The sequence below is a fragment of the Zosterops lateralis genome (genome assembly GCF_965231275.1).
Source record: "Zosterops lateralis genome assembly, chromosome: 23".
Lineage (NCBI taxonomy): Eukaryota > Metazoa > Chordata > Aves > Passeriformes > Zosteropidae > Zosterops > Zosterops lateralis.
Window position 1 is genome coordinate 295065 of NC_139783.1, and position 12247 is coordinate 307311.

At 60.1% G+C, this 12247-nt stretch overlaps 2 protein-coding genes across 2 annotated transcripts in view; one reads left to right on the top strand and one right to left on the bottom strand.

Moving 5' to 3' along the window:
- Positions 1-713: 713 nt before the first annotated feature.
- On the bottom strand, positions 714-9634 carry SIRT2 (sirtuin 2). Its single transcript, XM_083877313.1, is given in 16 exon segments — positions 714-1301; positions 1425-1491; positions 2261-2325; positions 2427-2478; positions 3142-3218; positions 3911-3966; positions 4050-4109; positions 4979-5108; positions 6160-6228; positions 6895-6936; positions 6938-6952; positions 7050-7156; positions 7726-7767; positions 8681-8797; positions 9316-9355; positions 9473-9634. Coding segments are annotated over 15 exon segments (1218 nt in total). The 5' UTR covers positions 9317-9355; positions 9473-9634; the 3' UTR covers positions 714-983.
- Positions 9635-9745: 111 nt separating this feature from the next.
- NFKBIB (NFKB inhibitor beta) overlaps positions 9746-12247 on the top strand; it is a gene marked incomplete at both ends in the record, with an annotated part of 3032 nt that continues 530 nt past the window's right edge. Inside the window, 3 exons of the mRNA XM_083877147.1 lie at positions 9746-9831; positions 10055-10324; positions 10962-11127. Of these exons, the coding sequence (XP_083733273.1) occupies positions 9746-9831; positions 10055-10324; positions 10962-11127 (522 nt within the window). The remainder of the gene's footprint in view (positions 9832-10054; positions 10325-10961; positions 11128-12247) is intronic.

Here is a 12247-nt window from a genome sequence, read left to right on the forward strand (position 1 = left end):
GTGGGATTTGGGATTTTGGGGGTCCCAGGGTGGGATTTGGGGGGTTTTGGGGGTCCCAGGGTGGGATTTGGGGTTTTCGGGGGTCCCAGGGTGGGATTTGGGGGGTTTTTGGGGGTCTCACGGCGGATTTTGGCAGCAGGACCCCCGAGGACACGGGGGGGATCCCCCGGCTGAGCCCCCCCGGGCCCGAGAGACGCCCCCAAAGAGCCTCGGCCACCAGGGTGAGACCCCCGGGACCCCCAAATTCCCCCCTGGGACCCCCCAAATCCCACCAGGACCCCCAAATCCCCCCTGGGACCCCCCAAAATCACCTTTGGGACCCCCAAATCCCCACCCAGGACCCCCAAATCCCTCCTGGGACCCCCCAAATCACCCTCAGGACCCCCAAATCCCCCCTGTGACCCCCCAAATTCACCCCTGGGACCCCCAAATTCACCCCTGGGACCCCCAAATCCCCCTGGGACCCCCCAAATCCCCCCCGGGACCCCCAAAATCCCACCCAGGACCCCCAAATCTCCCCTGGGACCCCCCAAAACCCACCCTGGGACCCCCAAATCCCCCCCTGGGACCCCCAAATCCCACCCAGGACTCCCCAAATCCCCCCCAGGACCCCCAAATCCCCCCCAGGACCCCCAAATTCCCCCTTAACCCCCTTTTTTTGCCCCCCCAGGTGTGACCCCTCAGGACCCCCCATTTCCAGACAATAAATTTGGGATTTTTTTTTGGTGTTTTTGAGGTTTATTTCGGCGTTTTTTTGGGGTTTATTTTGGTGGGTTTCGGGGTTTATTTTGGGGAGGGGGTTTGGGGTTTATTTCAACGTTTTTTGGGGTTTTTTTGGGGGGGTTTTTGAGCCTTTTTTTTGTTCCTTTTGGGGGTTTTTTTGGGGTCTTTTTCAACCCCCTGGAGCTTTTTTGGGGTCGTTTTGAGCCTCCTGGGACTTTCTGGGGTCTTTGTTTTTTTTTTTTTTTTGGGGGGGGGGTCTTTTATTGCCCCCCCTGAGTCTTTTTGGGGTCTTTTTCAGCCCCCTGAGACTTTTGGGGGTCCCCGGGTTGTTTTTGGGGGTCCCCAGGTTGTTTTTGGGGGTCCCCAGGCTGTTTTTGGGGTTTTTGGGGGTCCCCGGGTTGTTTTTGGGGGTCCCCGGGCTGTTTTTGGGGGTCTCTGGGTTGTTTTTGGGGGTCCCCGGGCTGTTTTTGGGGGTCCCCGGGCTGTTTTTGGGGGTCCTTGGGCTGTTTTTTGGGGTCCCCCGTGTCCTTGGCGTCGATGGCCTCGTGTCCCCTCCTGACCAGCTCCTCCAGCTCCTCCTGGGGGGGCACAGACACATTTTTGGGGGGTCAAAAGGACCCCAAAATTATTTTTTGGGTTCTTTGGGGGGTTTTTTGGGGGGTTTTTTGGGGGGTTTTTTGGGGGGTTTTTGGGGGTCTCACCTTCCAGCCCAGGAGCTGGGCCAGGGCCAGGCAGCCGCTGTCACAGTCCCCCAGCCAGGCCACGTCTCTGGGGGCCCCAAAAATCAAATTTTGGGGGGTCCTGAAATACCTGGGGGGTCCCTAAAACACCTTTGGGGGTCCCTAAAATCCCCCTGGGACCCCCCATGTCACTGGGGGACCCAAAAATCAGTTTTGGGGGGTTTTGAAATATCTGGAGGGGTTTAAAATACACCTGGGGGGTCCTAAAAAATCTGGGGGTCCCCAAAATCATTTTTGGGGGGTCCTAAAATCACCTTTGGGGGTCCCCAAACCCCCCTGGGGGTCCCCAAAACCACTTTGAGGGTCCCAAATCCCCTCTGGGACCCCCCAAACCCCCTCTGAGGGTCTCCAAACCTCCCTGGGGGTCCCTAAAACCTCCCTGGGACCCCCAAAATCCCCCCTGGGGGTCCCAAAATGACTCTGGGGGTCCCCAAATCACCTCTGGGACCCCCCAAACTCCCTCTGGGACCCCCCAAACCCCCCTGGGGGTCCCCAAAACCACTTTGAGGGTCCCAAAATGACTCTGAGGGTCCCCAAACCCCCCCTGGGAGACCCCCCAAATCCCCCCTGGGGGTCCCAAATGACTCTGGGGGTCCCCAAATCCCCCTGGGACCCCCTAAATCCCCCCTGGGACCCCCCCAAACCCCCCAGGGATCCCCCAAATCCCCCCTGGGACCCCCTAAATCTCCCCTGGGGGTCCCAAAATGACTCTGAGGGTCCCCAACCCCCCTGGGACCCCCAAACCCCCCTGGGGATCCCCAAAATGAGTCTGGGGTCCCGCAGCCCCCTCCCCAGACCTGTAGGCGTGCTCAGAGTCGAAGTCCAGCCCCCCAAATCCCATCAGGGTCATCAGGGGGTCACTCTGGGGTGGGGGGGGACACAAAAAGGGGGGTTAAAAAAGGGGAGGGGGCTGCTCTGAGCCCCCCCCTCAAAATTCAGCCCGAAGCTTTGCCCCCTCCTCACCTGCCCGGCCTTCTCCTTGTTGATCAGGAGCCGGGGGGTCCTGGAGGGGACCCTGTGGGGAGGGGGGGAGTCATATTGGGGGGTCCTGGGGGGTTTGGGGGGGTCTCGGGGGGTCCTGAGGGGATTTTGGGGGGTTTGGGGAGGTTTTGGGGGGTCCCAGGGGGATCTGGGGAGGTCCTAAGGGGGTTTGGGGGGTCCTGGGGGGGACCCTGTGGGGAGGGGGAGTCACTGAGGGGGTTCGGGGGGGGTTTGGGGGGGTTCCTGGGGGTCCCAGGGGGATCTGGGGGGGTCCTGAGGGGTTCTGGGGGGACCCTGTGGGGAGGGGGAGAGTCATTGGGGGGTCCTGGGGGGATTTAGGGGGGTCCCCAGTGGGCCTGACAGGGTTTTGGGGGTCCCAGGGGGTTTGGGGGGGTCCCAGGGGGTTTGGGGGGTCTGAGAGGGTTTTGGGGGACTCTGGGGGGATTTTGGGGGTCCCAGGTGGTCCCAGGGGGGTTTTGGGGGGTCCTAGGGGGGTTTTTGGAGGTCCCAGGGTGTATTTGGGGGTCCTGGTGGAGTTTGGGGGATCTGGGGGGATTTTGGGGGTCCCAGGGTGTGTTTGGGGGTCCCAGGGTGTGTTTTGGGGTCCCAGGGTGTTTTTGGGGATCCTGGGGGGTTTTGGGGGTCCCAGGGTGTGTTTGGGGGTCCCAGGGTGTGTTTTGGGGGTCTGGGGTCTCACCTGCCCACCAGGGAGGCGAAGGGCTGCACCTGCAGCGACGTTCCCATGATGAGCAGCAAATCCACCTGCCCAAAGTCCTGCCAGGGAACGGACAGGTGAGACCTCACCTGGGGAGGGGCTCAGAGACCCCCCAAAAATTCCCCCCAAAATCCCCCAAAACCCCCAAAATCCCCAAAATCCCCCAAAGTCCTGCCAGGGAACGGACAGGTGAGACCCCACCTGGGGAGGGGCTCAGAGACCCCCCAAAAATCCCCAAAAATCCCCCAAAATCCTGCCAGGTAAAGGAACAGGTGAGACCCCACCTGGGGAGGGCCCAAAAACCCCCAAAATCCCCCAAAAATCCCCCAAAAACCCCCCAAAATCCCCCCAAAATCCCCCAAAAATCCCCAAAGTCCTGCCAGGGAATGGGACAGGTGAGACCTCACCTGGGGAGGGCCCAAAAACCCCCCAAAAATCCCCCAAAACCCCCCAAAAATCCCCCAAAATCCCCCCCCAAAATAATCACAGACCCCAAAAATCCACCTGAGAATAATTTTTGGGGAGGGGGGAGATGATTTTTTAACCCCCACGACCCCAAAAAATTCAAGTAAAAATAATTTTGGGGAGGGGAGATGATTTTTAACACCCCCAGACCCCCAAAACCCCCAAAATTTCAACTCCCACCCCCCCAAAAAAAAATCACAGACCCCAAAAATTCAGGTAAAAATAATTTTGGGGAGGGGGGAGATGATTTTAACCCCCCCAGACCCCAAAAAAAAACATCACTGACCTGCTCCACCAGGGTGAAGAAACGTGGGGGGAGATTTTCCCCAAAAAAAACAATATCTGGGGAGGGGGAGAAGGGAAAAATAGGTGAGACCCCTCCCCAAATTCATCCTGAGACCCCCCCAAAATCCCCCAAATCTCACCTGGTTTGACCAGGCCCTGACATTTCTCACACCTGGGGACCAGAGAGGAGAAAATTTTCTCTGGAAAAAAGGGAAAAAAAAGGAGAAAAATTAGTGGGGGAAAATTTGGGGGGGATTTGGGGACATTTGGGGGGGATTTTGGGGGGATTTGGGGGGTCAGAGGGAAATTTGGGGGAGATTTAGGGGGGCACAAGGGGATTTTGGGGGGTCACAGGGGATTTGGGGACATTTGGGGGGGATTTGGGGGGCCTGGGGGGGGGATTTTGAGGGTCAGAGGGAAATTTGGGGGGGATTTGGGGGGGCAAAGGGGATATTTGGGGGGATTTTGGGGGTCCCAGGGACATTTGGGGGGGATTTGGGGGGATTTTGGGGGGTCCCAAGGGGGATTTTGGGGGGATTTGGGGGGGCACAGGAATATTTGGGGTGTCCCTGGGTGTCCCCAGCTATTCTGGGCTGTCCCAGAGGGGTCTCCCCACAGTTTTGGGGTGTCCCAAGGGGGGTCCCCATCAGTTTTAGGGGCCTCCATCAGTTTTGGGGGGGGTCCCTGGGGGTCCCCAGGGAGTTTTGGGGTGCCCTGGGGACCCCCAAATTCCCCCTCACCCCTCACCCAGCCCATCCCGTACCCCTGCCCGCACGGGGTCTCAGACACTGGGAGCTGAAGAAGGTCCCGTGTTCCCCCCCAGAGCTTTGGGGTGTCCTGGGGGTCCCCAGGTGTGTCCCCCATCATTTTTGGGGTCCCCCCAGGATTTTTGGGGTCCCTCACCCCTCATCCAGGCCAGGCCGTAGCCCTGCCCGCAGGGGGGTCTCAGGCAGTGGGAGCTGAAGACATCATGTGTTTCCCCCCAGAGCTTTGGGGTGTCCCAGGGGGTCCCCAGGTGTCCCAGGGAGTTTTGGGGGGTCCTGGGGAGTTGATTTTCGGGGTCCCTCACCCCTCATCCAGGCCAGGCTGTACCCCTGCCCGCACGGGGGTCTCAGGCAGTGGGAGCTGAAGAAGGTCCCGTGCGCCTCCACCAGCAGCTCGGGCTCCACTCCGGCCGCTCGCTCCAGGGTGTCGATGTTCTGGGGGGGCGCGGGGGGCTCAGGGGGGCCCAAAATACCCCCAGGGACCCCAAAATGTACCCAGGGACCCCCAAAATCCTCCCAGGGACCCCCAAATTCACCCCAGGGAGCCTCAAAATCCACCCAGGGACCCCCAAATTCACCCCAGGGAGCCTCAAAATCCACCCAGGGAGACCCAAAATACACCCAGGACCCTCAAAATCACCCCAGGGACCCCCAGAATCACCCAGGGAGCCCCAAATCCACCCAGGGACCCCCAAAATCCCCCCGGGGACCCCCAAAATCCACCCAGGACCCCCAAAATCACCCAGGGAGCCCCAAATCCACCCAGGGACCCCCAGAATCCCCCCAGAGAGCCCCAAAATTCCCCCGGGGACCCCCAAAATCACCCCAGGGACCTCCAGAATCACCCAGGGACCCCCCAAATCCCCCCAGGGACCCCCCAAACCCCCCAGGGACCCCCCCAAATCCCCCCAGGGACCCCCCAAACCCCCCAGGACCCCCCAAGGTCTCCCCAGGACTCCCCAAACCCCCTCAAATCCCCCCCAGGACCCCCCAAAGTCCCCCCAGGACCCCCCAAAAATCCCCCAAAATCCCCCCCCAGGACCCCCCAAAATCCCCCCAGGACCCCCCAAAACCCCCCCAGGACCCCCTAAAATCCCCCAAATCCTCCCCAGGACCCCCCAAACCCCCCCAGGACCCCCCAAAACACCCCCAGGACCCCCCCAAAACACCCCAGGACCCCCCAAAAATCCCCCAAAATCCCCCCCAGGACCCCCCAAATCCTCCCCAGGACCCCCCAAACTGCCCCAGGACCCCCCAAAATCACCCCAGGACCCCCCAAAACACCCCAGGACCCCCTAAAATCCCCCAAATCCTCCCCAGGACCCCCCAAAATCACCCCAGGACCCCCCAAATCCCCCCCAGGACTCCCCAAAACCCCCCCAGGACCCCCCAAAAATCCCCCAAATCCCCCCCAGGACCCCCCAAAACCCCCCAGGACCCCCCAAAACCCCCCCAGGACCCCCCAACCCCCCCAGGTGAGCCAGACCTGGGTGTAACACCTGAGCAGGAGCCCCTTGTCCTGCAGGAGTTTGATGAAATAATGACACACCGTGGGCTGGAAAAGGAGATTTTTGGGGTGAATTTGGGGGTTTTGGGGGATTTTGGGGGTGTTTTGGGATTTTTGGGGTTTTTTGGGGGAATTTTGGGGGTTTTGGGGGATTTTTTGGGGGTTTTTTGGGGTTTTTTGGGGTTTTTTTTGGGGGGGGTTTTGGGGAGTTTTTGAAGGATTTTTTGAGTTTTATTGGGGGGGATTTTGGGAGGTTTTTTGGGGAGTTTTTGGGGGCTTTTTTGGGGGGTTTTGGGGTTTTTTTGGGGGGGGATTTTGGTGGGTTTTTTAGGGTTTTTTTGGGGGGGGTTTATGGTATTTTTGGGGGGGGGTTTGGTGGGTTTTTTTGGCGATTTTTTGGGGTTTTTTTCAGCGTTTTTTTGGGTCTTTTGGGGGGGATTTTGGTGGGTTTTTGGGGGGGTTTTATGGCGATTTTTTGGGGTTTTTTTGGCGGCTTTTTTGGGTTTTTTCGGGGGTTTTTTGGGGTGTTTTTTTGGGTGTTTTGGGGGGAATTTTGGGGTCTTTTTGGTGGTTTTTTTCGGCGATTTTTGGGGCTTTTTTGGGGGTTTTTTGGGGTTTTTTTGAGGGACTTTTTGGAGTTTTTTTGGGGTGTTTTTGGGTGTTTTTTGGCGATTTTTTGGGCAGTTTAAACCCCATTTTTTTGGGCTCTTTTACCTTGAACTGTCCCGGGTACAACTCTCGGGCCAAAGTGAAAAAAAGGCTCCGGATGTTTCTGGGGGGTTAAAAAAAAAAAAAGACCAAAATGACCCAAAAATTCAGGAAAAACCCCAAAATTTCAGGAAAAAAAATTTTAAAAAATTAGAAAATACCTTAAAAAACCCAATTTCAAAGATGGCCTCGGGGTAGGGCAGGTCGTAGCTCTGGAGGTTGGAATAAAGTCCCGAACCCGGGGAGCGAAAATCCGGAATTCCTGCGGCTGGAAATGGGAATTTGGGGGGATTTTGGGGGGTTTTGGGGGATTTTAGGGATTTGGGGGGATTTGGGGGGTTTGAAGGGGATTTTGGGGGATTTTTGGGAACTGGGGCTGGAAATGGGAACTGGGGATGGGATTTGGGGTTTTTTTGGGGGTCTCAGGACCCCCCCAGGACCCCCCAAGACCCCCCCCGGACCCCTCAGGACCCCTCAGGACCCTCCCAGACCCCCCCAGATCCCCCCAGGACTCCCCAGGACCCCCCAGGACCCACCAGATCCCCCCAAGCCCCCCCAGACCACCCCAGGACCCCTCAGGACCCCCCAGGACCCCCCAGACCCCCCCAGGACCCCCCAGGACCCCCCAGGACACCCCCAGGACTCCCCAGACCCCCCAGGCCCCCCCAGGACCCCTCAGGACCCCCCCCAGGACCCCCCAGGACCACCCAGGACCCCCCAAAATCCCCCCAGCCCCCCCCCAGGACCCCCAGGACCCCCCCAGACCCCCAGGACCCCCAGTACCCCCCAGGATCCCCCAGGACCCCCCAGGACCCCTCAGGACCCCCCAGCACTCACAGGTGGAGATCCCAGCACCCACCAGGACCACGATCCTCCGACCTGGGGGGGGACACGGGGGGGACCCTCAGGGACCCCAAAACTGACCCTTGACCCCCCAAAATCCCCCCAAAATCCCCCCAAATTCCCATTTCCAGCCCCAATTCTCAATTCCCTCTCCCCATTTCCAGCCTGAGCCCCCAAATCCCCCTCAGACCTCCCAAATCCCCCCAAAATCCCCCAAATCCCCCCAAAATCCCCCAAATCCCTGTAAAAACCCCCTAAATCCCATTTCCAGCCCCAATTCCCATCCCCAGTTCCCAAAATCCCCCCCAAATCTCCCCCAAAGCCCCCAAAATCCCCCAAAATCCCCCAAAATCCCTCAAACTCCCAGTTTCCAGTCCCATTGCCAGTCCCCCCAGTCCCCCCAGTTCCCCTCAATCCCCCAGTCCCCCCAGTCCCCCCAGTGTCCCCCAGGTCCCCCCAGTTGCCCCCAATCCCCTCCCAGTCCCCCCAGTCCCCATCCCCAGTCCATCCCAGTCCATTCCCAGTCCCCCTAGTCCCCCCAGTCCCCCCAGTCCCCCCCAGTCCCCCAGTCCCCCCATTCCCCCCAGTTCCCCCCAGTCCCCACAGTGTCCCCAGTCCCCCCAGTGTCCCCAGTCCCCCCAGTGTCCCCCCAGTGTCCCCCCAGTCCCCCCAGTTTCCCCCAGTCCCCCAGTGTCCCCAGTCCCCCCAGTGTCCCACCCAGTCCCCCCAGTCCCCCCCATTCCCCCCAGTGTCCCCCCAGTCCCCCCAGTCCATCCCCAGTCCCCCCAGTCCCCCCAGTGTCCCCCACTCACATTGGTTGCTGCCCATGAAGCGGCTGACCCCGGTCAGGCTCATTCCCAGTCCATTCCCAGTCCCCCCAGTCCCCCCAGTTCCCCCCAGTCCCTCCCCCAATCCCCTCCCAATCCCCTCCCAGTGTCCCCCCACTCACATCTGTCGCTGCCCATGAAGCGGCTGACCCCGGCCAGGCTCAGCTCGTCCAGCACCGGCTCCGGTTTGTTCCCCCCGAGGCCCAGAGTGCGGGACAGGAGCGACCGCAGGAACTCCACTGGGGGAGAGAAACACAGAAATGTACCCCAAATATTCCTAAAATATCCCTAAAATTACCCCAAAGTGTCCCCAGTGTCCCCCCCAGCCCCAGAGTGCGGGACAGAAGCGACCTCAGCAGCTCCACTGGGGGGAAAGGCAGATAAATGTCATCAAAATATACCCCAATGTCACCAAAAACACCCCAAAAGTGATCACAAAATGTCCCCAAAATGTGCCCAAAATATCCTGAAAGTGTCCCCGAAAGTGTCTCCAAAATAACCCAAATGTGACCCCAAAGTGTCCCCAAAAGTGTCCCCAAAGGTCCCCAAGTGTCGCCAAAGTGTCTCCCAAGAGTGACACCAAACAGCCCCAAAAAATGTCCCCAAAAAGTCCCCAAAAGTGTCACCAAAATGTCCCCAAAATGTGCCCAAAATGTGTCCAAGAGGGTCCCAAAAGTGTCCCCAAAGTGTCCCCAAACAGCCCCAATAAAGTGACCCCAAACCCCCCAAAGATGTCCCCAAATGTCCCCAAACTCACTCTGGGGGTCGGCGGAGGCTCCGGGTTGGGGCTCCGGGTCCTGCGGGAGACCGGGGGGTCACCGAGGGGTCACCGTGGGTCACCGTGGGTCACTGGGGGTCACCGAGGGGTCACTGGGGGGTCACCGGGGGGCGCGGGGCGGGCCCGGGGGCGTTACCGGAGACTCCGAGTCCTCCTGATCCGACTCCTGGGGGTCCCGGGGGCAGCGCGGGGGTCCCGGGCCGGGGCTGGACCTTCCCCCGGGCCTTTCCCGGCCCCGGTTCGGTCCCGGTTCGGGTTCGGGTCTGTCATGGCGCGTCCGCCACACCTCCCGGCATGCACCGCGCGCGGCTACCACACCTCCCGGCGTGCACTGCGTCCGCCACACTTCCCAGCGTGCCTTGCGTCGCTCCATATCTCAGTATCCACAGCGGCCGCCACAATTCCCAGGATGCACCGCGGCCGCCACTGGGATTCCCCCGTTTCCGCCAAACTTTCCGGGATTTCCCGTTTCCGCCACACCTCCCGGGATTCCCGGTGTCCGCCACACCTCTCGGGATTCCCCGTTTCCTCCAAACTTCCTGGGATTCCCCCTTTCCGCCACATCTCCCGGGATTCCCCGTGTCCGCCACACTTCCCAAGATGCACCGCGCCCGCCGCACTTCCCAGCCTAACCCCGCGCAACCCCGAGCAGCTCCGATTGGCTGTTGAAGAAGGCGCGGCCAAACGGAGGTCTCTGATTGGCTAACACACCCGGAAGCGCGGGCGCGGACTACGGTTCCCGTGGGGCGCCGCGGCGGGATTTCCCCGGTCCGCGATGGCGGCCGCGGCCCCGCGGCCCCGGCGGCCCCCGGCGAGGAGAACGGCCCGAGGGCGACGAGTGGTGCGACAGCGGGCTGGGCTCGCTGGGCGAGGGGCTGCCGGGGCCGCCGCTGTGCCCCAGCCCCGGGCCCGAGCCCCCCGAGCCGCCCCCGGACCCCGCGGCCTGGCTGAGGCACGTCCTGAGCTTCGTCACCGAGGACGGCGACACGTGAGGGCGGCGGGGAGCGGGACCCCCACCCTAAACCGGGACCACCCCCCGACCCTGGGCCGGGACCCCCCCCTGGGCTGGGAACCCCCCCTAAACCGGGACCCCCCCCCTAAACCGGGACCGGGACCCCCCCGGGCTGGGACCCCCCCCTAAACCGGGACCCCCCCCCCTAAACCGGGCCCCCACCCTGGGCCGGGACCCCCCCCCTTCCCCACTAACGACCCCCAAAGGTCCCCAAAAATGTCCCCAATATGTCCCACAAGAGCCCCAAAATTGTCCCGATAAGGGTTTGCAAAAGGTCCCCAAATTTGGTCCAAATGTCCCAAAATTATCCCCAAAAGGGTCCCCAAAGTCCCCAAAAATGTCCCCAAAACTTCCCAAAAATGTCCCATAAGAGCCTCAAAAGTGCCTCAAAAGTCCCCAAATGTCCTGAAGGTCCCGAAATGTCCCCAAATGTCCCCAAAAATGTCCCCAAAGTCCCCAAAGGTCCCCAATGAGGGTTTGCAAAAGGTCCCTCAAAATCTCTTCAAATGTCCCCAAATAAGAGCCCCAAAAGTCCCCAAAATTGTCCCCAAAAGTCCCAAAATGTCCCCAAATGTCCCCAAATTGTCCCCAAATTGTCCCCAACCCCCCGCAGGGCGCTGCACTTGGCCGTGATCCACGAGCACCGAGAGTTCCTCGAGTCCATCCTGAGCCACACCCGGGGCTGCCCCTACCTGGACCTGCAGAACCACCTGGGACAGGTGAGACTCACCTGGGGGGCCACTGGGGGGTCACAGAGAAATTTGGGGGGTCCTGGAGAGGTTTTGGGGGGTCCCAAAGGGGGATGGAGGGTCCTAAAGGGAGGGGAGAGAAATTTGGGGGTCCTGGAGGGGGAGAGAGAGAAATTTGGGGGGGTTTTGGAGGGGTTTGGGGGGGTCCCAAAGGGGTTTGGGGGGGTCCTAAAGGGGTTTGAGGGGGTCCCAAATGTGGGGGGGAGAGAAATTTGGGGGGTCCCAGAAAAACTTGGGGGTCTCAGAGTGGGGGGAGAGAGAAATTCGGGGGTCCTGGAGAGGTTTGAGGGGTCCCAAAGGGGGAGGGAGAGAAATTTGGGGGTCCTGGAGAAATTTGGGGGGTTCTGGAGGGGTTTTGGGGAGTCCTGGAGGGGTTGGGGGGGTCCCAAAGGGGATGGAGAGAAATTTGGGGGGTCCCAGAGAAATTCGGGGGTCCTGGAGAGGTTTGAGGGGTCCCAAAGGGGGAAGAGAGAGAAATTTGGGGGTCCTGGAGGGGTTTGAGGGGGTCCCAAAGTGGGGAGAGAGAAATTTGGGGTCCTAGAAAAATTTGGGGGGTCCTGGAGGGGGAGAGAGAGAAAATTGGGGGTCCTGGAGGGGTTTGGGGGGTCCTGGAGGGGAGGGGAGAGAAATTTGGGGGTCTTGGGGGGGGAGAGAGAGAAAATTGGGGTCCTGGAGGGGTTTGGGGGGTCCTGGAGGGGAGGGGAGAGAAATTTGGGGGTCTTGGGGGGTCCCAAAGGGGAGAGAGAGAAATTTGGGGGTCCTAGAAAATTTGGGGGGTCCTGGAGGGGTTTTGGGGGGTCCTGGAGGGGTTTTGGGGGGGTCCTGAATAGGGGAGGGGAGAGAAATTTGGGGTTTTTTTTTCGGGGGGGAGAGAAATTTGGGGGCTCCCAGAAAAATTTGGGGGGTCCCAGAGGGGGCAGAGTGAGAAATTTGGGGGGTCCTGAGAAATTTGGGGGCTCTGGAGGGGTTTGGGGGGTCCCAAAGGGAGGGAAGAGAAAATTGGGGGGTCCTGGAGAGGGAGAGAGAGAAATTTGGGGAATTTTTTAGGAACATTTTGGGGATTTTTTTTGGGGATATTTTGGGACAATACTTTGGGATATTTTGGGCATTTTTTTGGTTATATTTCGGGCAATTTTTAGGGAATATTTGG